General features: G+C 50.7%; 9 protein-coding genes across 9 annotated transcripts in view; 4 read left to right on the top strand and 5 right to left on the bottom strand.

The window, feature by feature from the left end:
* Window positions 1-2,057: 2,057 nt before the first annotated feature.
* BJX68DRAFT_252237 (uncharacterized protein) lies at window positions 2,058-3,827 on the top strand (the record flags this gene model as incomplete). The annotated part of the gene is made up of 5 exons (XM_071042516.1): window positions 2,058-2,241; window positions 2,329-2,385; window positions 2,420-2,643; window positions 2,703-3,021; window positions 3,061-3,827. 5 exons carry the CDS (start codon window positions 2,058-2,060, stop codon window positions 3,825-3,827), a joined length of 1,551 nt encoding a protein of 516 aa, XP_070904134.1.
* An 826-nt stretch (window positions 3,828-4,653) lies between these two features.
* BJX68DRAFT_276602 (general substrate transporter) lies at window positions 4,654-6,233 on the bottom strand (the record flags this gene model as incomplete). Its single annotated transcript, XM_071048140.1, has 2 exons — window positions 4,654-5,677; window positions 5,734-6,233. The coding sequence occupies 2 exons, from the start codon at window positions 6,231-6,233 to the stop codon at window positions 4,771-4,773; spliced, it is 1,407 nt and encodes a 468-aa protein (XP_070904133.1). The 3' UTR covers window positions 4,654-4,770.
* Window positions 6,234-7,016: 783 nt separating this feature from the next.
* Window positions 7,017-9,692, top strand: BJX68DRAFT_225993 (uncharacterized protein). The gene is made up of 2 exons (XM_071038440.1): window positions 7,017-7,280; window positions 7,355-9,692. The coding sequence occupies exons 1-2, from the start codon at window positions 7,099-7,101 to the stop codon at window positions 9,099-9,101; spliced, it is 1,929 nt and encodes a 642-aa protein (XP_070904132.1). The 5' UTR covers window positions 7,017-7,098; the 3' UTR covers window positions 9,102-9,692.
* BJX68DRAFT_114107 (beta-glucosidase H) lies at window positions 9,304-12,356 on the top strand. Its single transcript, XM_071035966.1, has 4 exons — window positions 9,304-9,608; window positions 9,695-10,301; window positions 10,360-11,793; window positions 11,854-12,356. The coding sequence occupies exons 1-4, from the start codon at window positions 9,506-9,508 to the stop codon at window positions 12,233-12,235; spliced, it is 2,526 nt and encodes an 841-aa protein (XP_070904131.1). The 5' UTR covers window positions 9,304-9,505; the 3' UTR covers window positions 12,236-12,356.
* Window positions 12,357-12,859: 503 nt separating this feature from the next.
* Window positions 12,860-14,457, bottom strand: BJX68DRAFT_252233 (MFS transporter; the record flags this gene model as incomplete). The annotated part of the gene is made up of 3 exons (XM_071042515.1): window positions 12,860-13,675; window positions 13,735-14,191; window positions 14,252-14,457. The coding sequence occupies 3 exons, from the start codon at window positions 14,455-14,457 to the stop codon at window positions 12,860-12,862; spliced, it is 1,479 nt and encodes a 492-aa protein (XP_070904130.1).
* Window positions 14,458-15,471: 1,014 nt separating this feature from the next.
* Window positions 15,472-17,056, bottom strand: BJX68DRAFT_261640 (uncharacterized protein; the record flags this gene model as incomplete). Its single annotated transcript, XM_071044196.1, has 2 exons — window positions 15,472-15,903; window positions 16,790-17,056. 2 exons carry the CDS (start codon window positions 17,054-17,056, stop codon window positions 15,472-15,474), a joined length of 699 nt encoding a protein of 232 aa, XP_070904129.1.
* Window positions 17,057-18,002: 946 nt separating this feature from the next.
* Window positions 18,003-19,291, bottom strand: BJX68DRAFT_114052 (SDR family NAD(P)-dependent oxidoreductase). The gene is made up of 3 exons (XM_071035964.1): window positions 18,734-19,291; window positions 18,340-18,686; window positions 18,003-18,288 (listed from the first exon to the last, which is right to left on the bottom strand). The coding sequence occupies exons 1-3, from the start codon at window positions 19,179-19,181 to the stop codon at window positions 18,136-18,138; spliced, it is 948 nt and encodes a 315-aa protein (XP_070904128.1). The 5' UTR covers window positions 19,182-19,291; the 3' UTR covers window positions 18,003-18,135.
* Window positions 19,292-19,564: 273 nt separating this feature from the next.
* On the top strand, window positions 19,565-20,667 carry BJX68DRAFT_114056 (uncharacterized protein). Its single transcript, XM_071035965.1, has one exon. It carries the CDS (start codon window positions 19,897-19,899, stop codon window positions 20,608-20,610), a length of 714 nt encoding a protein of 237 aa, XP_070904127.1. The 5' UTR covers window positions 19,565-19,896; the 3' UTR covers window positions 20,611-20,667.
* A 58-nt stretch (window positions 20,668-20,725) lies between these two features.
* BJX68DRAFT_252230 (major facilitator superfamily domain-containing protein) overlaps window positions 20,726-22,276 on the bottom strand; it is a gene marked incomplete at both ends in the record, with an annotated part of 1,828 nt that continues 277 nt past the window's right edge. The window contains 6 exons of the mRNA XM_071042514.1: window positions 20,726-21,072; window positions 21,135-21,433; window positions 21,484-21,601; window positions 21,658-21,746; window positions 21,796-22,020; window positions 22,072-22,231. Of these exons, the coding sequence (XP_070904126.1) occupies window positions 20,726-21,072; window positions 21,135-21,433; window positions 21,484-21,601; window positions 21,658-21,746; window positions 21,796-22,020; window positions 22,072-22,231 (1,238 nt within the window). The remainder of the gene's footprint in view (window positions 21,073-21,134; window positions 21,434-21,483; window positions 21,602-21,657; window positions 21,747-21,795; window positions 22,021-22,071; window positions 22,232-22,276) is intronic.

Here is a 22,276-nt window from a genome sequence, read left to right as displayed (position 1 = left end):
GTTCGCACATTTCTTTAAGACAGTACTTTGGCGACGTTTAGAGGTTCTATGCACGTTCTGTGGAGTATTAAACTTCCTGTCCGGTCTACTGAAGAACCAATTGTGTGTGACCAAAAAGCCACATCGAGTAGTGCAAGCACAAGGTTGTAATCGGATATGTATACACTGCAATTCACATGAATGCACCCATGACCGTTTAAAGTATATCATCTATGAAGTCTATCTATTCATAATCCCGGCCACAAATAGTCGGCAACAAGATCACAGGATAGCCAGAGAACCTTATTATTAGGGTCAGCGCTCGTCAGGATAATAATTTTAAATATTCCCTTTTCTGCTAGCCATTTTTGATGGTCTTATCTTTAGAAGGAGAGCGCATACTTGTTAAGTATAAAAGCGACGTCCAAAGTAATGCTGGTAGGTGATAAAAAGGCTATGCTGCTGAAACCAATGCATTTTGACAATCTAGCCACCAAGGGAAGAATAAAACGAATAAAAATACTAAAAGCTATTTATAAATAATAGAAAGGTCTACACATGAGGTGCTAAACCCAATCTGGAAGATAAAGGGGACGGGGCTATCAACAATATAATCAGCAGTGGCATATTCCATTAAAGAAAGAGGTTCCTCGAGCGCCATCGGTAGTCTGTTGTAGTGATGGGCCAGATAAGGAGCCAGGAGCTGAAGGATACTCGCGGAATCTGTAATTGCGGGGATGTTTAATGTCTCAAGAGTAAAGGTGCACCATGTATCTTTACTAGCTAGTAGCTTCATCTTATCGTCCACATCAATGAGAACCATGGCCACGTTGATGAAGCTGGGGCAGCCTGAGAAACTGCAAAAAGGGCCAGATGAAATAGCGCTTCGTAAAGAGGTAATACCCTCGCATCTAATTACTTAATAAATTTTGGGTGAATCAAGAATTGCTGAAACTCTAAACTGATCAATTCTACCCTACAATCTGTCCGCCTGAAGGCGTCACACAATCCCTGCCGTTGGACCCCGGGACGCAGGGTTTTGTTTCGTGGCTCTTGCAGGGCTTTTCACTGGAGAGGATCATGAACAGAAAGTGTTACTTCACCCTGTGTGCGGCAGCCACCGTCTGAAAGAGAAGTTCCCCGACCTCCACCCCGCACGGTGCGTGCAGCTGCCAATCTCGGTGGTAAGATTTATTGTTTGAGGTTTCAGGCGCACTTTCAGCAGGGTGGTGGTTCCGGGTAAAGGCCTGCATTCATGTCTGGGGGGCGCTTCAGGGTTGATAGCCTCTTCAGCCTTTGCCTTGGAGTTTTCCACACTTGTTAGGATGGCGGCGAAGGGGTGAATTTGCCGGTTTATCCTACGCAGCCACCATCCAGCACAACCATGCTGTCCATACCTTTGTGTTATTGAGGGTGCGCATATAGCTACCAAAAAGGACCTTAGCAAGCTAGCCCGCTCCTGAAACCGATATCCGAGTCCCAAAACGCCTCTGCTGATGTTGTTCCGTATTGGAAAGACGGTGAAGAGATTGAATTTAAATAACACACGATATCCTAAGAGAGGATTTAGCCGGTATCCTCTCCAGACAAGCCTTCAAACCGCTATCTTAGCGCTCGTAACATCGTGGATCTTGGTGTTGGGTGAAATTCGGCGGAATTTGGAGGCTCAGCCAAAACAAAGAAAGGCCAAAAAAAACCAGCAGACAGCGAAAACTCCGGGCAGCTTCATGACACGCCTCGATGGAATCCTCGTTCTAGGCCCTCTAAGCGCTCCAATACGCTGGTCCTGGCTACCAGCCACTCTCCAAAGAACGAGCCCCGAGGTCCCGAATCTAGCTGAACACCTGCGGGATTTAGTCAGGTGGTCGAAGTCATGGAACCATGGGGACCAAATGCGGGGAGCAGGCCAAGCTTACAGTGAGCCGTTCCAGACGGCAAGTTAGCGCCAGGTATCTAGAGACATATAAATTATTCAACTATATATACTCCCTCTGTCCGTACAGGAATTGGGAATTCGCCAACATCTCTCATTGTCTCCCGTATCACTTTTCCCGTTGCTCAAGAATTATTTCGAGAACATGGCATCTGCTCGAGGCGAGCAGTTGGGGATCCAGCAACTATGTACCGACCAGCCATGGTGGCGTGTGCCACACCTCGTTAAACTCAACATATTGCTTTTTGTGTCGTACTTGACCAGCTATGTGGGTGGCTTCGACGGCAGCATGCTCAACGGTGTCCAGACAGTGACACAATGGCAGGAATGTAAGTCGTGCGATCGTATCCCAACACATACGAGTCGGTCAACTTCTGTTGAAAGTACTGAGGGCTAACACTGGGGTGAATTTGCAGACTTCGATCACCCATCCGGGTCCATCCTGAGTCTCATGGTTAACATGCAGGTCATTGGTGGCATAGTTTCTTTGCCTCTCGCTCCCTTCAGCTGCGGATAGATTTGGACGACGACACCCCATTCTCTTGGGATCTGTTCTCATCATTGCGGGCACGCTGCTGCAAGGATGTACTCAGAATATGGGCATGTTCCTAGCTGGGCGATTCTTTATTGGTCTAGGCGGGGAATTTGTCGCAACCGCTGCCCCGCCACTCCTTGGAGAGCTGGCGTACCCAACACATCGAGCCTTCACGGCTGTCTACAACACTACATGGGTAAGCAGACATCCTCACCTCTTCACTTTTGATTTAGTCTGATCAAACAATGAATATAGTACGTGGGAGCCATCGTTGCTGCCTGGTCGACGTACGGCACCTTTAAGATGCCAAACAGCTGGAGCTGGCGAATTCCCTCCCTCTTGCAGGCCGCGGTGTCTATTATACAGATTGCATTTATCTATTTCGTGCCGGAGAGCCCTAGGTGGCTTATTGCGAATAACCAGACAACGCAAGCTACCAAGATTCTTAGTGAACATCACACTGGGTCAGAAGAGCCAAATGAGCTTGTACGGCTCCAAGTCGCCGAGATTACCGCCGCTATCGAGTTTGAGCGCACATGTGATTCAGTTTCGTACCTACAGTTCTTCCAAACAAGTAAGTCTCAAGCTCTCCTAAGCATTCGCTCGCCCCGAGGTGGTGCTAATCCATGTCCTCCACTTTCAAAGGGCAACCGTCATCGGCTGTTCATCGTTGTCGCGATCGGCTTCATCATTCAGTGGTGTGGTAACCAACTCATCTCATCATATCTCGCCCTCGTGCTTATTGACACTGGCATCACCAACCCTGAAACGCAAAATCTTATCAATGGCGGCCTGCAAATCTATAATTTGGTTATCGCCTGCGGCGCTGCTACCCTTGTTGACCGGCTTGGCAGGCGATTCCTCCTGCGATTCCTCCTGCTAACTTCTACCATTGGCATGCTGATCGCTTTCACCATCTGGACTATCCTTGCGGCACGGAACCAACAAACAGAGGACGGCGATAAAGGACTGGCTATTGGAGTGATGGTGATGATGTTTGTCTTCTGCGCGTTCTACAACCTGGCCATGAACCCCGTGCCTATTGCGTATATCCTTGAAGTCCTGCCATATACGCTGCGCACAAAGGGACTTACGGCCTTCAACTTGGCACAATACTGCAGCGGCATCTTCAACGGCTTCGTTAATCCGATTGCGCTGGAGGATCTGAGATGGCGGTACTATATAGTGTTCGTCTGCGCTCTGGTTCTATGGCTGGTCGTTATCTACTTCACCTTCCCTGAGACTCGCAGCTTGACGCTGGAGGAGGTCAGTCAGATATTTGATGGGAGAGGAGTGCTGGAGAGAACGTACGACATCAAGGCTGAGGGCCTTGGTCAAGCTGATCATACAGAGGAGGTAAACGCCGAGCATAAGGCGTGATGCTGCGCCGGGTCCAGCAGACTGTGGGAGAAGGGCAAGCTGGAGCATCGACAAGTCGAGGAGCAGTTGGAAGCCTTGCGTATCGCTCCTTCCTCTTTCATGGACGGTTCTAGCACACATGTCTTCGTTCATGTCATTTGGCTATATCTAGCGACTCCCTAGCTAGATAGCTTTATCGTGCTGACACACATCTACACATCTGAATGCCTGCGTCTTCTTTGGTCATGGCTGAGTTCTCTCCTCGAGCCGTAGCAGGCTTTCTCAGGAGTCTAGGTTTGAAACACGCCCGTTTCCTCCGTATGGCACAGTCGCTGATGGCCTCCCAATGGGTGTCGCCGACCATTACCCAGTCGGGCCCGCCATCCAGGATAACCATATCAACGAGAACATACGGACTGATTACTATTTGGATAAGCCGTGGGATTGCTTTTTCTACGTTGCCCAGCAACGCGATGCTCTACAGGAACCTAAAATCGTTCGGCCATTTTTTTTTCTTTCGCTTACTCTTCGCAATTGATGGAGGAGATATTTGGCCCAGGTTCTCCTGTCTGATTAAAGAAGCGTAACAAAATGGACACTGACGCCCACGATTGTTTTAGATGATGGAATCATACGAACATGTTTGCAAGTGGGTGAAGCGGGAGTACATGAAAAATTATATGATGAGAGTGTTGGCAGAGGTGCTAGAAGTGTCCCCTAGGCCATCTACAAAAAACAAGATTTAATTTATCACTTTGACCCTACGAGCTTTGAGTATCAAACGGTCCATTACAAGGCTGACGGATAAGACACCGTATGCTAAAAGTGAATTTGTAGGGGCTATACGGCAAATATTAGGAAATATACTGCTAGTTGAGTGATAGTTCCCCTTTCGGCTCAGTCACGGGCGTTGATAGATGGTGTGTGTGTGTGTGTGTGTGTGTGTGTGTGTCCTGCAAGACAGCTACACACTCCGGCCCTCACGCTCGTCAGCTACCTCAACCTGCTCCACCACACCTATCTTTCCTTTGGCAATGATGTCCTCAGCAAATACGGTGACAGGTTTCCCATCAAAAATCTCAGAAATCTGTTCGAGGGTGCGGCCTTTGGTCTCCGGGAACAAGAAGTAGATGGCCGTGGTCAAAGCAGCCAAGATGCAGCAGAAGGCAATATAGTACTTCCAACCGACAGCAGCAAGAGCCACGGGATTGACCAGCTGGGCGGTAATCAGGCCCAAGTAAGATGAAGTAAGCTGGGTGGTCAGGCCGCGGCTTCGGGTTGAGAAGGGGAAGATCTCGATCGTGTACGCTTGCGGTAGCGGTGTCCAAGCGATATCGTAGAAGAAGTAGGCGATGAAGATAAAAGCCACAACCGCCCGACCAGCTGATTCGTCGTGAGTCTTAACGAAATGGCTGGTGAGCGCTGTCCAAGCAACGTAGCTAAGGCAAAGACCAGCTGTGGAAGTGAGCAGCAGTCTGCGACGTCCGAATCGATCAACCATCATTGCGCCAGCAAAGACAGCCGCTATGAAGTTAAAGATCTGGAGCAGGCCGTTAATCAACGTCTGATCTTTGGTAGCAGTGATTCCGATGGTGTCGAGAACAAGGGTGAGATAATATGACACAACGCCGATGCCGTTCCACTGGCTGAAGAAGCCGAGGATGAAGGCAATAAGAGTCCGCTTGCGCATAGGGCCAGTACGAACAAGGCTCATCCAAGATGCACGTGCCTCTTGGTTTCGCTCCAGTTCAAGGGCCCTTTCGATCTGGGCAATCTCGTAGTCTACTAGAGGAGAAGATTCTTGTCCAGCGGCATGCCACTTGGTAAGAATCGCAACAGCCTGGTCCTTTCTCCCATTCGCAATAAGCCATCTAACAGGGGACTTCGTTAGGATAATACGAGAGTTGGAAAAGGGTCCATAACGTACCGAGGAGATTCGGGAACCCAGTATACAAACAAGAGCTGGCAGAAAGGAATTGCGGCCTGCAGGGCTGAAGGAATGCGCCAGGCCCATGTCGATTCAAGCTTGAAAGTTGCATATGTGATCCAAGCCGCCGAAATAGCACCAAAGTAGAAGAAGGTGTTGTAGAGAGCAGTAATCTTGCCTCGATGGGTAGGGTACGATAACTCGGAGACGAGAATAGGACAAGACACCTGGGGAAACACGGTGGCGAAGCCAATCAAGCCTCTGGACACAATGAACATGGGGAGGTTCCTCGCGGCCGCCTGGATAGCTGGTCCGAAAAGTAGGCCCACCAATCCAAGGTACATGGGCGTCTTGCGTCCCCATCGGTCAGAAATCCAGCTCGCAGGTACCAAACCGAGGATTTTGCAGACGGGATAGATTGCGTTGGTAGCACCAAGGACGGCAGAGGATGGCTTGTCGAAGAAGTCCCGCCATTGTGGGAGTGTTTGAAGACCGTTCATCATGGACCCTATGAAAGACAATCTCTAAGCCTTTGCTCAACAACTTCGGACAGGCAGATAGAAAGTTACCATCGTAGCCAACAGCAGAAGAGCTGAAAAGAGGGACCAGGAGTATCAAGTTCAGGAGGAAGAGGTGTTTGGTTCGGTACCATGGTATCTCAGTCTTGGGGAGCACCTGTTGAGTTGTGGTGGTTTAGTATGCTATGAAGGTGAAGCCGCCGCCAGTGAACTGCGATTGTGTTGACTATACCTTCAAGAGCTCTGACTCCATAGTATCTTCCGCAACCTCCTTCTTTTCCTTGTTCGTATTGAGCAATCCCATGGCGAAGTTTTTTGTGTCGAGAACGAGACTTTGTGTCAAAGCATATGTCTTTTTCACCTGTGGATGGTGCGGGCAAGTGATTTCATTTATACTTCTCGCTGGGACTTGCCAAGTAGACGAAACATCGCGTGGCTGGACTAACGCAAGGAAACGACACACTTGCCCGACATTGTGAAGAGGCAGTCGTCGGGACGGAGAAGTCTGGGGTTGCGGAGAAGAGGATGGGGGTAAAAATTACCGACCCAATTTGGTTACGGTAGTGGCCCGGATGATTGGCTACAAGAGTGCGACCACAATCCCCATTCTCCGGCTCAGTGGAAGCGAATCAGGAGCTGGTGGCGAGGAGAGGATCAGCTGCCTTGGCTACGGGAGTCTGGCCTTTGCCAAGCGCCGGCTTCTCCACCCAGCGCAGCGAACACGCTTCACGTCGGGAGGCCTCCGACGCATTTAATCGACGTCAAGCCATCATTGCCTCCACGCTTTTACGATTCTGGCCGATATCCGCTGTCCCCATCACCATCACCATCATCGTGACTGATACCCATGGCAAGCGAGAGCCGTGCAGCTCGCCAGAGCGCTAGCACGGATGCCCCCTTCCCCAGATCCCGTGGGGCCACTGCTTGCGAGAAGTGTCGTCTTCGCAAAACCAAGTGTGATAGCAGACGCCCAAGCTGTGGGTACTGCTTGACTCGTGGCATCACCTGCGTGTACTCAGAAAATTCAGAGTGAGAGCTCGGGCCCTCCCCGCGACGCCCATTCATGCATACAGTGTCTCCCGCTAACACTCCCCATGCCCCAGTGACGCAGTAACGGGGACCGAAATCCTCCAGGCTATCCATAGGTTGACAAGCCTAGTGGAGAGTCAAAAACGACAGCGGAACGAGCTCCCGCAGCAGCAGCTGTGCATTTCCTGCGGGCACCACTCGACGCCGCCACTGGCGACGAGTCCTTCCTTGTCTTCGGCTCTTTCAGCCTCCCAACAAGAGGCATGCCCCCCGTGGGGTCCAAACAACGCGCCACCATGCCCAGTCATGCGACCCCAAGGGGTCGAATCCATCCTCGACTGGAAGATCTTTGCCTCGGACAGGCCCGCGGTGTGTCTCTTTGCCCAAAGAAACATACCCGCTGGTCATACTTACCCGCTGCCGGACATGAGCTTTTCTCAGCTCGCGCGGCTAGAGTCAAAGTTCATTGATAACATTCACACCAAAAATCCGATTATCGACCTTAATGAGCTACATGATATGATTTTGGACATTGCTGAGAACGGCCTTGACTGGTCTACGCGAACCTGCTTGGTAACCTTGACTTGTGCAATTGCTGCCATCACTGAGTCCTATCCCAAAATTCCTGACCCGATGACGGAATCGGTGATCTGCTCGACACCTTCACCAGGACACGAAGCTGAAGGAGGGAGCGAGCTGGAATTAGCGATGCAATTCTGGAACCTTGCCATAAAACGCTTGGGATATGCGGCAACTCAGAACAGTGTCCAGGCTGTGCAATGCCTATGTCTGGCGGGGATCTGGTACATGCATCGAATGGAGCCTCTCGAAGCCTGGAAGTACTTCAATCTTGCTGGCGCAGCCTGGCATAGCCTCAGCTTGACCGAGTTTCCCTTCGGTGGACTTACTTACAACAGCGATGGACCTTCCAATGAGTTGACTGTCTTGCAAGCTCTGTATTTTACCATCTGGAAGTCTGAGTCCGAGTTGAGGATAGAACTGCCGTTGCCCGGCCCACCTGTTCTCGACAACGCATATTTCCCCCTAACATTTCCCCAACCCCCAAGTCTCACCTCGCACTCGCCGAATCCCGAATTAGTGGAGAGAGAGCGGGGTTGGTATTATTACCTTGCCGAAATCGCAGCTCGACATCTCATCAATCGTATACTCCAGATGAACTCGGAGGTTCCCGACACACCAACGGAGAGACATGTGCGTCGCATGATTGCCCAGGCCGAAATGATGGAGTCTCAAATCCACGACTGGTATTCCTTGTTGCCGCAGATGTTCTACTTTGAGATACCAGATGGCTACGTCGCCGACTTCCACCCCGACGCCATGATCTTCGTTCTGCGCCATCGATATTTCACCCTCCGTGAACTCGTCGCGCGGCCTTTCGTCAGGCTTTGCGTTGACCTGTTGGTAGAAGAGATGCATCCTTCAGTCTGTGATCGCGTTGGGTTGTTTGCATCTCAATGCGTGCGTTTCTGCATGCTCAAGCTTTCTCAAACTGTAGCCCACCGACACCAGGGGACCTGGTATATGCTGCGAATCACGACTGCCGCGTCCTTGATTTTGGCTGCAGTCCATAGGGCCCAATGTGAAACGCAGCAGCACCAACCCCGCATTCGCACCACAGTCCAGAGCGTGGTGCTCCCAGAAGATTGGCGTTCCATGATTCACCAGGCTCTGGACTCAGCCCAGACTTATTTTGAAGAGCCAAACGGCGGGGCTTCCAATTTGGCACAGATAATTCGAGCAGTTTTGACTACAGATCACAATCACCCGTCCTTATCTTGGCTGTGGAGTTCACTGCTCTAGGCAGTCCTTCGGCAATCAAGCTCCTTGGGTTCTTGGCATATGGAGCCCGTCGGGGAGCTCCCCGACCAGTACAGTCGCCTTCTTCCAGAACAACTTGCATCGTGACAAGGAAGGATTTTCTTGTGTTTATTCCCCGCAGCCCCTCAGCGTTTCAGGGCGCTCCCTCCGATTCCTTGGTTCGGGGTAACCCAATGCCCCTCATTACCTCTACTCGCAACAGACCCAAAGGTTCTAGCATAGATACTGTCAGGGGCAAGACGATTGTAACTGTTTCTCTCTCTCTCTCTTTCTCACTTTCTTTCGTCCTTTCCATTTTTTTTCCCTTTCTTATTTTTTTGAGTCCTGGCCATTCCATTGTTATTCCGACCACAATTCGAACCTCTTAGCTGTACACAAGAAAGACCATGGTCTCAACGATACAAGTACCGTTCGATGCGGACCGTGATTTCGACGTCGAGCATGTAATCCGGAACGCGTCTGTATCGGAGAAGATATCCTTACTCTCGGGTAAAGCCTTTGTCCCAAATGACGAGCCTCTGCGACAGCGAATGCTTATTTCTCCAAGAAGGAACTTACTGATTCGCGCTTCATAGGTCGGGACTTTTGGCACACGAACCCTCTCCCGAGATTCAACGTTCCCTCTATCAGGGTCAGCGATGGGCCGAACGGCGTGCGGGGGACCAAGTTCATCGACGGTGTACCAGCAGCATGCTTGCCGTGCGGTACCGGCCTGGCGTCTACTTGGGACCAAGATCTCCTGTACCATGCAGGCATTCTGATCGGCCAGGAGTGTCAGGCCAAGGGCGCGCATTGCTGGCTAGGTCCGACTGTCTGTATCCAACGCTCCCCACTGGGTGGCCGCGGCTTCGAGTCCATGTCAGAAGATCCTTATGTAACGGGCAAGCTGGCGGCTGCGTATATCAAAGGCGTACAGTCAACGGGTGTGATTTCTGTCATCAAGCATTGGCTAGCCAATGACCAAGAGCACGAACGGGTCGCCGTGAATGCTATTGTCAGTGAACGTGCGCTGCGAGAGGTTCATATGCTTCCCTTCCAAATTGCCCTTCACGATGCGGCACCGGGAGGTGTCATGGCTTGCTATAACAGAGTCAATGGGAAGCACGTCTCCGAGAACAGAGAATTTCTCGATGGGCTTCTGCGTGAGGAGTGGAAGTGGAAGGGCCTCATCATGAGTGACTGGTTCGTTGTGAACCCTTCTTGCTGTTGACTGAAATTCAAAAACTAATGCATCACCCAGGTTCGGCACATACTCGACTGCCGAAGCTCTAAACGCAGGGCTGGACCTAGAAATGCCAGGACCCACGAGACAGCGAGGCCAGCTGGCAGACCTTGCCGTGTCAACTCGAAAGGTGTCACGGGAAACCATCAATGCTCGCGCTCGCAACGTGCTCGAGTTCGTTCGCAAAGCCAGTCAGGTCGTCGTCTCAGAAGAAGAAGGCGGAAGAGACCTGCCCGAGGACAGGCGGTTAAACCGGAAGCTCGCCGGCGATAGCGTTGTTCTGCTCCGGAATGCGAGCGGACTATTACCTCTCCAGCGGTCTTTCAAAAGCATTGCCTTGATCGGACCAAACATGAAGAACACAGCATTCTGTGGAGGCGGGTCCGCATATCTTCAGCCCTACTACACGGTCTCTCCTTTCCAGGGGATCGTCGATCAACTACCGCCCGATGTCGAGGTCAAATATGAAATCGGGGCGTCCGCGAATGGTTGGAACCCTACATTGCAGAGTTCAGAAGTAACAACGCCAGATGGCGGCCCTGGTCTCCGGGTTCGCTTCTACGGAGAACCTCCTTCCATACCCGACCGCGAAGTGGTGGACGAGACTGTCGTGCCTGATTCGTCATGGCAGCTTATGGGATACTCGCACCCCAAACTAGAACGGCTTTTCTATGCAGATATTGAGGGCGATTTTGTTGCACAGCATACCGGCAGATACGAATTCGGCTTAGCCGTCTACGGCTCTGCAATGCTGTACATCGACGGTCGCTTGTTAATCGACAATAGCACCGTACAGCGTGGCGGCACATTCTTTTTTGGCAAGGGAACCCTGGAAGAAAAGGCGGAAGTCGAGCTTGTCCAGGGCCAGACATACAGGATCAAAGTCGAGTTCGAAAGCGCGCCTTCCTCTAAGCTCATTAAGCCCGGTGTCGTGAATTTCGGGGGTGGTGCAGGAAGACTTGGTCTCGTTGAGGTAGTGGACCCAGAAGTGACCATCAACAAAGCCGTTTCTGCAGCGACCCAATCGGATGTTACCATCCTCTGCGTTGGTTTGACGCGGGATCAGGAGTCTGAGGGCTTTGATCGTCCGCACATGGACCTTCCCGGAGTACTCCCTCGCCTCGTCTCCGCTGTACTAGCTGCTGCTCCTGACACAATCGTCATTACCCAGAGCGGGTCACCCTTTAACATGCTGCCTTGGGCTGATGATGTGAAGACTCATCTACACGCCTGGCTGGCGGGAAATGAGACTGGAAATGGCATCGCTGATGTTATATTCGGTCAAACATGTCCTAGCGGGAAGCTGCCGCTTTCATTCCCACGACGTATTGAGGACACCCCGACATACCTTAATTTTGGAAGCGAGAGGGGCCGTGTTATCTATGGCGAGGATATCTATGTGGGATATAAGTATTACGAGAAGGTGGATCGAGCAGTACTCTATCCCTTTGGGTGAGAATTAACCTTGACCTTTCTATTGCTACGAGTGTTTCAGCTAAACATTTGATACAGATATGGTCTCTCATATACTACCTTCGTCTACGCGAACCTGGTGATTAAGCCCTCGCATGTAACCCTTGACGTGACAAACTCGGGCCCAGTTGATGGAGCTGAAGCCGTTCAGCTTTACATCGCAGCCGACGCGGCCATGTCTTCAATCAGACGGCCGGAGAAGGAGCTAAAGGGGTTCAAGAAAGTGTATCTGCGGTCGGGAGAGACTCGGCAGGTCAAGATAGCCCTAGACCGATTTGCAACGGCATTTTGGGATGAGGAGCTTTCTTGCTGGGTGTCTGAGAAGGGAGTTTACAAGGTCCTGGTTGGTTCAAGCAGCCAAACGGTTTTGCTGCGGGGGGAGCTTGAGTTGAAGGAGACGATGACATGGTCCGGCCTTTGACTCAAATTTGTCGGATTCAAAGATGGGGGCCACACAATGTACCCTTCCGTTGCAATTTTGGCGCACACCTAGAATTTATTATATCCCAAACCCCTTTGACCTATGCTTCTTAGTAGGATACTTCTTATCCCTTTATAATGGTATACTAGGGTTTAAACGTTTAAACTGAAATAATAAAATCTAGTGGTGTAATTTATTTAAGGGGAGGCAAGAGAAGCACGACAAAAAACGCGAGATCTTAGGGAAAGATGTGTAAAGTGGTTTTTTAAATTTCACCTCGGTACCTGTCTTTTGGTGCATTACAGCTATAAATCTACCTTTTTACCTTTAAAAACTAGGTATTATAGAACAATATACTATAAACTACTTATATATTTTTAAAGGTAGAATGGTAGAATTGTGGCTCTAATGTACTAACATGCAGCGTGCGTGAAAATGACGTTGGAAGGGTGCGTGCCTGGGAAATCATCAGCACCATGCAATAGTCTAGATGATAAACTCTTGACAGTATCTTTTCGCAAGTGCGTTCGAATCACCTTGCGCGTCTTCGCCTGTCTCCACCTATTTGATGAGCATGGCTATGTTCCTAGATGCATTCTATTCTTTTTAGTGCTCGCTGTCCTGCTAATCGAGGTATTTGGAACGCGCCCTTAATCTCTCTCCATACTTATATGCAAGGACTATCATGCCCATCATCCCTAGAGACACACCGGCAAGCAACGTATTTCCCCATCCTTGGTCCAGCGCTTCGTACATCCTCGGGCCAGCGAGAGGCAACAACGCACCTCCAATGCTGCGAAGCACCGTGTTTGCTGCAGTAGCACTCGCAGCATGAATAGGGAAAGCATCGACTAAATACGTACCTACCGCAGTAAACACGGTTATCATGCCGATTCCGATGAGAAAGGAGCCGATAATTGGCACCAGCCAGAAGATCCGGTACTGTGCCGTCCAGCCATAAATAAGGAGGCCAATGGGTATGGCTGCGGCGCCGGGCACCATGATTGGAAGACGATACTCGGGCTTCATCTCGCCGCCTTTGGCCATGCGTCCAACAATGTTATCGGAGACTGCACCAAAGAGAAAGAGCCCTATGAACTGGCCGCAGCCGAAGCCGAGATAAACCAGTCCCACATTAGTAACTATGCCGTATCTGGTCTTGAATACTTCAGTCGTGGTAGTAAACAGGAGGTAGAGGGTTCCGTAAGCGACGGCGGTTAGGACCGAGAGGCCGAGGACGATTGGTGATAGGAAGAGCATCTTTAAAGGGCGAATGAGAGCTCCTTTGATGAGTTGAAAGTGTGATTTATCGAGATTCTCGGCGCAGCGGGGTTCAGTCTCGCAGTGTACCTTCTGCATGTTTTTCCTCCTTCGCTTAAGGAGGGTTGGAAGGTGAGTCTCCTTCTGAATGGCAAAACAGGTAACAAGCACTACGCCAGACTATACAGAGAATGTCAGGACCGGCTAATCAGTTGTCAAGGTCAAGAAAAAAAACCCACCATGATGACCAGGACCCAAAAGTTCCACCTCCAGCCAAGGTATCTCGAGATATAGGCTCCAATAGCAGGCCCAATGCTAGGCCCCAATAATACAGGCATAGTCCAAACGGCCATAGCCCTGCCTCGCTCTTCCTGCCTGAAGCAATCTGCAACGGTTCCTGGTCCAACTGTCAATGGGCCGGAACCTACTAAGCCCGTGAGGAAACGAAAGATGACGAGCATGGGGATGTTGATAGACAAGGCGCACGCGACGTTGGTGACGAGGAAGAGCAGGGTGCAGACGTGGTAGATGGGAAGGCGGCCGTAGATTTCGCTGAGTGGCGCAATGACGAGAGGACCAGAAGCATAACCGAGAAGATAAATTGACACAGCGAAGGAACCGATATCGCGGTTTGTTGTGTTCATTTCATTCATAATCTGTTGAACTGCGGGCGCAATGATTGAGGAGGCAAAGGTTCTAAGGATAGTACCGTGAGGTTAGATGAAATTCAGAGAAAGCCATTCGGATGGGACGAACGTGAGAATTGTAAGCACTGAAACAGCCAGGACATTGATCCATTTTTTGAGATTTGGCCAGTTTAAAGGCCTTTCAGGATGATCCGGGTCATCCCAGTCGACGACGTCGGCATTTGCGGGAGTCGGGCAAGATGGCAATGGCTGAGCTGTCGAGATGTTGCCTGGTGAGTTGTTCTTCTCAAGATCTGGTTCGGGCTGCATAGACATGTGCGCCGGAGGTATTATCTGAACAGACAAGGAATGTTGTGTTCTTTTGCTTTGAGAGTGCAATGTTTGATCAATCATGACGCACACAAGACGAAAATGCTGAGGGACTGAAGCGACAGTGGGACCATATAGGATGTCGGTTCTATATGAGTCGACGAGACAGCCTCCTGATTTGAGCTACCTAAGCGGAAGAAGTAGCGCTGAGCTAAGCGGAGAGAGAGAGAGAGAGAAAACGAAGACAAAGAATGCCATTAGAAAGTAACTGTCAATCAAGACACGCCCAAGCGCAGTCAGGAAAACATACTTATTGAAGACAACCAAGCGGGCCCAAAGGCTCGAAAATCGTGCCAATTCATCGGGGAGCTCCGCCGAGCCTAGGAGACCACGCCCAGACCATTTTCGGTCTAGCGGACCCCACATATCGGGGGTGTCCGAGCATGTCATGGTACTGTACGAGGGGAAAGTTAGATGAAGGCCTGAAGGTAGAGCAGCATGGGCGCTAAGCCTGACTAGTCAGGACCAGGCAAAAAAAAAAAAAACACTAAAAACATACAACAGTAGGGATTCGCATGTGGTCACCCACCATACTACTAACCTACCGGCGTGTGGCTTAAGTACGGCTGAGCGGACGGGAAGCCCTGTTCTCCACACCCTGTGGTCGTATGTGATTGTTTAGACGCAAGAATAACTTATAGAGGTTTTAAATAAGATCTCGAGGGTTTCTCCCATACACGGCACTCGCCAAACAGCCAGTGGTTTCAAGATTGAGCCTATATTGTATGCTCTTGACGATTGTTTGGGGACGAGATCTGCAAAAGCGTGGTCTTTTCTATCAATTACCTTACGATCTACGCATGAAATATCTCAGACAAAACAAATAAACTCACATTTGATATACAAGTAAGCCAGCCAGATAACCTGGCTACCCTTTTGCTTACTCCAAATGATTAAATACCCAATGGATAAACTATTTACCACCTACTTACCTCCAAACCCGTAAGGCCAAGCAACCACTTACCTGAACCCAAGCGCAGCCTTCGTCCCAGTCCAGGGATTCCTTGCGAAGCACAGCGTTTCCACCTCCTCCTTTCCCTCCTCAGTAACCAGCGCGATGCTCATATCCTTCGCAACATGACAGACACGCCCCTTAGACCACCGGACCAGCTTGTCGTCCCCAGCAATCCACAATCCCATCCCGATGCCCTTGGCGTCGGGGAGCTTGAAATCGCAATTGTCGTAAAGAGCGAGCCGCATCAGGTCTTCCTTGTTCAGAAGCACGTCCCGACTCTCTCTCTCCTCCTTAGCGTCTCGGGGGTTCGTCATCACGATCAGGGGGAACGTGATGATGCTGTATACCTTGCCCCGGGCAGCGCGGAGGGTGTCTCCGGGTGTCTCCACGAAGCCGTCGCAGATGTCACCCATCTTGATCTGTTGAACTGGAGCCATCTTGGATACTGAGTTGTCGTTGGGGTTGGAGTGGTTAGTAAAGGATGCTTAGTTGAAGAGAGCAAGGCTGGTGATTGAGTGGTGAGTAGTTGAAGGATGTGATTTAAGACGCTTCAGGCAATCTATCATGGTATTTATATCCCACTTGCCTCAACACTTGAAAGACTGGCTTTTCATTCTTTTGTTTAGACCTTCATAGTGCCTTTGTATACACGTTCTATGTCTGTATTGACTGAAAGGGCTGTGTCCTTTGTGTAGGGCTACAACTATTGTCTGTGACGATGAAGGCCCATGTCATAACCACGATGAAAGTGTTTCAACCCATGTCCACCTCTTTGTGGCCGCATTATACAGGTTTACGACTTGGAACCCTCAAAGGTTGGTTTCCTTTTGCTTGTCTATTGTGGTTTGAAAGGGGCAGTCTATAAAGATTTGTTTCTTTTATGAAGTCTCTGATGCTTGAAATTGAGACCTATAGGTAGTAAGCAAAGGGCGAAATGGCAAAAGCGACGCATAAGCTTTTTCATGAAGACCTGGACAAGGCGACAAAAGGGTCTCTCATTTCAAGACATCCTGAAAGGGGGAGGGTGACCTTAGCGACGCAACAGAGACGGCTGACAACCAACTACTAGATGACGATATCTGATATTGTTCCTAAGAGACTACTATCAGTTGCAATCAGGATTTGGGCAAATCCCATGATATATTGGAAAGGGTTGTTGGCAACACACTCTTCCGTCATAGTAGAAAATAAATACACACGCGTAATAATCACAATCCGGCTCCTATACCAAAAGCGCCGGATCCTCCGTCTCCCATGTCGAACTCTCTCCTTTTCCATCAGAGTCAACGATCGCAACAGAATAATCCTGAGAAACCTTCTTACACTCCCAAACCCATACCCAAATGTCCGTTTGCAGAGACGCGGGGGCCCGTCCTTAAACACCCATGTCGTATGCTGTCTTTTTTCCAAGTCAGCAGGGGTCTGCAACACGGACTCCGAGATGTCTTGGGCCGTGATGGGCTCCACGCATAGGTACAGCTTGAATGTTAGGATCTCTTTCACGGTGCCTGTTGCGGGTTGGAGGTAGCCTTTGGAGGTTAGGGTGAAGCCTTGGGCTTGAGAGCCAAGTTTGAGCAGTGTATTCGCCATTGTGAGAGCTAGAGTGTGTGTAGGGGTAGTAGGTCCTTGGTGAGATCGATTGTTGGATGTTTTGCAGATGACAGACACGCTCTTAGAAAAGTCTATAGCATCATTTATAGTCGGCCGGCTATGTTTACACAATGAGCCCTTTATCTTGGCCGCTATTCTTTGTGTTGCTTTGTCTCTTTAGGTGATGATTGTTGAAGGCATCTCAAAGCACGTTGATCGGGGGCTCTGGGAGGGAGTTGGATTCAGACAACAGCCAAGAACTTGGGTACAGAAGCTTAAGTTTCTTAATATCCAAGAATCCTCTGTCGGCGCCTAAGAGTTTAGCTTGCATTATCTACTCCGTATGGACTGTTTCCCCTAGCTGAGCGAACAATATATATATAAAACAACAGGGAAACTCCAAATCCAGGACCTAATGACCGACACTTTGTATTAATAAAATAAAGCACACATGGACCAGTAGAAATGCCTATATACCCATAAATACCCAAACACACGATTTTCTTGCTTAGCGAGAGATCTATACTTTGATTCCCAAGTTGGTCGGAAGAAAGGTTATTCCGTGCTTGCCGTCACGCGTTGTTGACAGCCTCCTTCTTCCCTGATCTTCTGCCTCAGCGCAGTCGAACCAGACGAAGCCTTGAGGCGATCGCACTCGAATCTTAACATGGTTCTGTTATTGTGTACCAGACTCCCGACCGAATTGTTCTTTCGATCCGGCTTCGCACGATGACCCCATCGGAGTTCCCTGCCATCAAACGCGCTCCCCAACTGACGCGCCCGGTTCCATCGGTCTTGTTCGATTTTAGGCATGCTTGAAATTTCGAGAAATGAAACGCAGAGAAATGCAAGTCGAAGAGGCTGGGAAGAAGGCGATCATAGCCTGGAATATAAAATGAAGGGGAATCGGTGTCCATGGACTGCTGTCCGGCGTCTCTTTCAAGTCTCCGATACGCTGCTCGCCAACGGACCTGGGGTGCGTTCCGGGAAAGGAAGACTACAAGATATGCTTATCGCGCAAATGTTATCATGGTTATGTGTCTTCAGAGATGGACCCCACGTACAGTGTGAAATTGATGCTATGTTGAGTTCACGTTTGGTAGGTTATACCCTCCACTCCCCGAGATAATCCTGAATGCTTTCTGGAAGAAATCCCAAATGTCCTGCCCTACCCACTGCGACATGATCTGGTTTCGACTGTGCTCCATTTCCTTGCGAAATGGGCCGGCAACCTGCTCCAGTTAGACCATCACAACCCTCGGAAGAGATGAGGAGAAACGTACCAAAGTGCAAGTACCACTCTCCGCCCCGACCGAACTCTGCGCGATGGCCAGTCCTACATCCTCCGGCGTATTCGGCTTGAGACCATCAGCTTCCCACTGCTTCCCTGCCTTGGCTGTGATATTTGTCGTTGTGAAAAAGGGCGAGATACCCGTGACTGTGATGCCGTGTTTCTTGGCTGCGACGTGGGAGCTTCGTATCAGACCGATGATCGCATGCTTGGAAGCGACGTATGCGGATACCCCGGTGCCACCAAAATATCCTGACGTCGAGGCAACTAGGACGATTGATTTTCGGCCGGTCCTCTCGCCCGTGGATGATTTCATATGGTGCATCGCCAGTCTCAGAGCTAACCTTGTCAGCCTCTACTCCGTGTTGAGGCAGATTGATACTCACTGTTCAACGTCCCTTTGACATTTACATCAATCACTTTGAACGCCCCCGTAGACTCTAACAGATTACCCTCGGCATCTGTACTCTCGATATCAAGTGTCTCCGTCTTTTCCATAATACCCGCGTTGGCAACAACAGTATCGAGGCTTCCGTATCTTTCCACCGTGCTGCGGAAAAGATGTGTCATTTGTTTCCAGTCGAGGATGTCCACAGGCACGAAGCTGGCTTTCTCTGGATGTGCGAAAGTAGCGATTGCTTTCTCAGCGAGCTCCGATGAGCTGGGAATATCGGCGATGACTACATTCGCGCCGTGTCTGTTGAAGACTCTTGCTGTTGCTTCGCCGATGCCTCCTGCACCGCCTGTGACGATGACCGTCTTTGATGCCAGTTGGGCATAGAAATCTGAATCTGTATGGCCGTTGGACAACATTTTGCTTGATGACTTTCCCATTCTGCTGGAAGCTTTCAGGACGTGACTCGGTATTTGCTCTGATATAAGGAACGAACCAACACTGAACTGCCGAAGCTTATCTCCCGTCAGCAGGGAATACGCCCAACTGACTCGTCTCCTATCCTTGTCTCACCCAAAGGGCGTATTTGCCGATTCCGCAGTTGGAGATATTGCTCGCTCCCCCCACGGAGTATTCCCGTGAATGACTGACTCGTGGAGCTATGACAAACAAGGTGACGATCAGATCTCCGCAGAAGCGGGGGTGCCTGGGGAGTTGTGTTCCACCTCCGATGCCTAACAATAGAGGTTGCACAGAGCAAAGGCATGTAAGTCATCCGGAGCCCGGAGGGTGGGCCGGGCGCATGATGCATACCCCCTCCCCACTAACCGAGGTTTCCCCGACTCTCCGCATACGCCTCTGACGTGGGTGATCTCCAATCTCCAAGATTTGTGGAGCTCCATACGATGATCTGTGTTTATCGAATTCAAAAATGATGATTTCGGAGATGGCAATTGCTCCCCGGATCGCAAAGGAGACATCTCGGCCTGTCGCATCGCAATAAGGGGAAGGCGCCACTCCTGCCGACTGCATTTCACCAACCTCTGCAGGATCGATATAATCTCCCTCTACCAGCGCCGAAGCCACGTCCTCCGGATACGATACTCCACGCCTTGCCCCTCACTTCCAGCTGATCTCCAGCTCACTCAACCCACCATGCCACCTGCACCACCAAACCTAACGCCCCTCTTCACAACCCTCGAGGAAAAATTCTCCGCCGCAGGCTTCGACCCCAGCCGCTGGCCCATCCTCGCAATCGCAACCCTCACAGCCTCAACGGAACCAGACCAAGCCCACCAACTCTACACATACCTCACCTCCAAACCGGAATATGCCTCCCCCGAATCCCGACAAGCCCTCGTCCGCCGCCTCCGCGAAGCCCTCGTGAAATCCATCTCCATCGTCGGCGTCTGCAAGCCCATCGAGTCTATACTGTCCATTGCGAGTGTTGAGCGCGAGGAGGATCGCGATTATACATCTACCCGGGAAGGGTGGCAGTGCGATGAAGCGAATCATCAGCGCGGGATGGACTGGTTTAGTAAACTGTACAAGGGGAACTCTGGGACGACGATCGGGCTCTTCGATGCGCATAAGGATTTCGCTTGGATTAGCCAGGAGATTACTTATGGATTTTATCTATCTGATCGGAAGGTCTTGGATGATCTCGACACGCAGCTTGTTGTGCTTCCCGGGATTATGATTCAGAATCTGAGGCTCGAGACGCATTGGCATATTCGCGGGACGAGGAGGCTTGGGGTTAGTAAGGAGAAGGTGCAGGTTGTTTGGGATTGTGTCAAGGATGTGGCAGATTTCTTGGGGATGAGGGTTGATAAAGTTCCAACTGTAGACGATGTTGAAAGTGATGTTTGATCCGCTTGTTAGAGAGAACAGAAGGGATAGAAGAAGGAGTTAATCAATTCAATACCAGTGCGCCTACCCCGAATATCCCATAAAAGTTCCCAACAACCAAATCTTCACCAAAACCCTACGCAACCCACGGAACCTGATCCGTCCCCTTCATCTTCCGATTCAGTCTCCGATAATAAACCGTCAACCCCAGCGCCAAACACGCCGAGCAAAAGCTCATCGCCGCATTAACCCCATGCCCCAACCGATACGCAGGCTTATCCTGAGCCCGATAAATCCACACCCCGATAATCTGACCGGGCCCCGAGAATGCGATATTCAGCGCGATGGTTAGCGATGCAGCCGTCGTGTTGCGCACGTTGTCGCCGACCCAGGCGTTGAGCGAGGGGAGGCCGCCGAAGACGCCGATTGTGGAGATGCACAGGAAGGCGTAGCGGGCTGTGAATGCGTCTGCGGGGAGGCATGCTGGGTTTGGTCAGTATGTCGTTGTTCACTTGGAGTGACAGTGTATCGCATGGGGAGCTCACCCTGAATGATAAACGCAATACAAGCAGCACCTGAAGAGCACGTCGCGATCAGTCCGCGTGTCTTCAAGCGGTCGGAGAGCCAGGCAAGCAACAGAGTGACGGGATACGCGATGCCGTACGGAGGGACGGTAAAGAGCTGCGCTCGGAGATCACTGTATCCAAGACCCTCGATGATGGTGGGAGCAAAGTATCCGAGCGAGGCGACGCCGGTGCCGACGGTAAGGTAGGTCAGGTAGTGCATATACATGCGGAGGTCGGTGAGTGTTGCTTTGGCGTCTTCCCAGCTGAGTTTGTCGGACCTGAGAGGATGTTAGCTGTGGTATCTATCAGTGCAGGGGATGGTACGTACCCAGCGCTACGGTGGGCTCCTAGTCGGCGAGCCGACAGCTCTTTCTCTTCTGGTGTCAGCCAGCCGGCCTTTTCCGGGTAGCTGGGCATGAAGAAGAAGACGAGGATTCCGGCAGCGACTGTAGGTAGCTTCTGTTAGATAATGACTTGGCCAGGCAGTGCGCGGTTAACTTACTGGACGGAACCCCCTCGATGATGAAGAGCCACCTCCACCCTTCAAGCCCTTGTCTACCGTTGAGTCGGCCCACGCCATACGCAATAGCACTAAGAGGCGTTAATATCAACTCAACATTAGAGACTTCATATGACTTACCCTCCAAATGCACCCGATAGTGTAGCACTGCAGAGGAAAATGGCAATCCGAATAGCACGCTCTCCGGGCTTATACCAAAAGGTGAAGTAGAAGATCATGCCGGGGAAGACTCCTGCCTCAGCCGCACCGAGCAAGAACCGAAGCACGGCTAATTCGGCATATGTGTGCGTAAAGCCAATGCCTGTGCAAAACGCTCCAAATGCGACGACAAGGAAACCAAGCCATCTGAAGTCATTAGTTGTTATCCTTCTTTAGAAGCTGTACTGGTGGGCTGACCGATGGGGTTGAAACCGCTTCAGCGCCAAGTTGCTGGGAGCCTCGAATATTGAGTATGCCACGAGGAACAGCATCATGGCGATTGTATAGTTATGGTTTGTGATGTTGTTTGTGTCCATGAGGGTATCATTCGTAGTGGAGTTCATGATTCGGGCATTTCCTAGATATTATAAGTTGTAAGTCGGCTGCAGGGCATACTATAGTG

The sequence above is a fragment of the Aspergillus pseudodeflectus genome, assembly GCF_044049435.1.
Source record: "Aspergillus pseudodeflectus strain CBS 756.74 chromosome Unknown BJX68scaffold_3, whole genome shotgun sequence".
Taxonomy (NCBI): Eukaryota; Fungi; Ascomycota; class Eurotiomycetes; order Eurotiales; family Aspergillaceae; genus Aspergillus; species Aspergillus pseudodeflectus.
The sequence above is the reverse complement of the archived record's forward strand: the minus strand, read 5'-3'. Positions and strand labels throughout refer to the sequence as shown.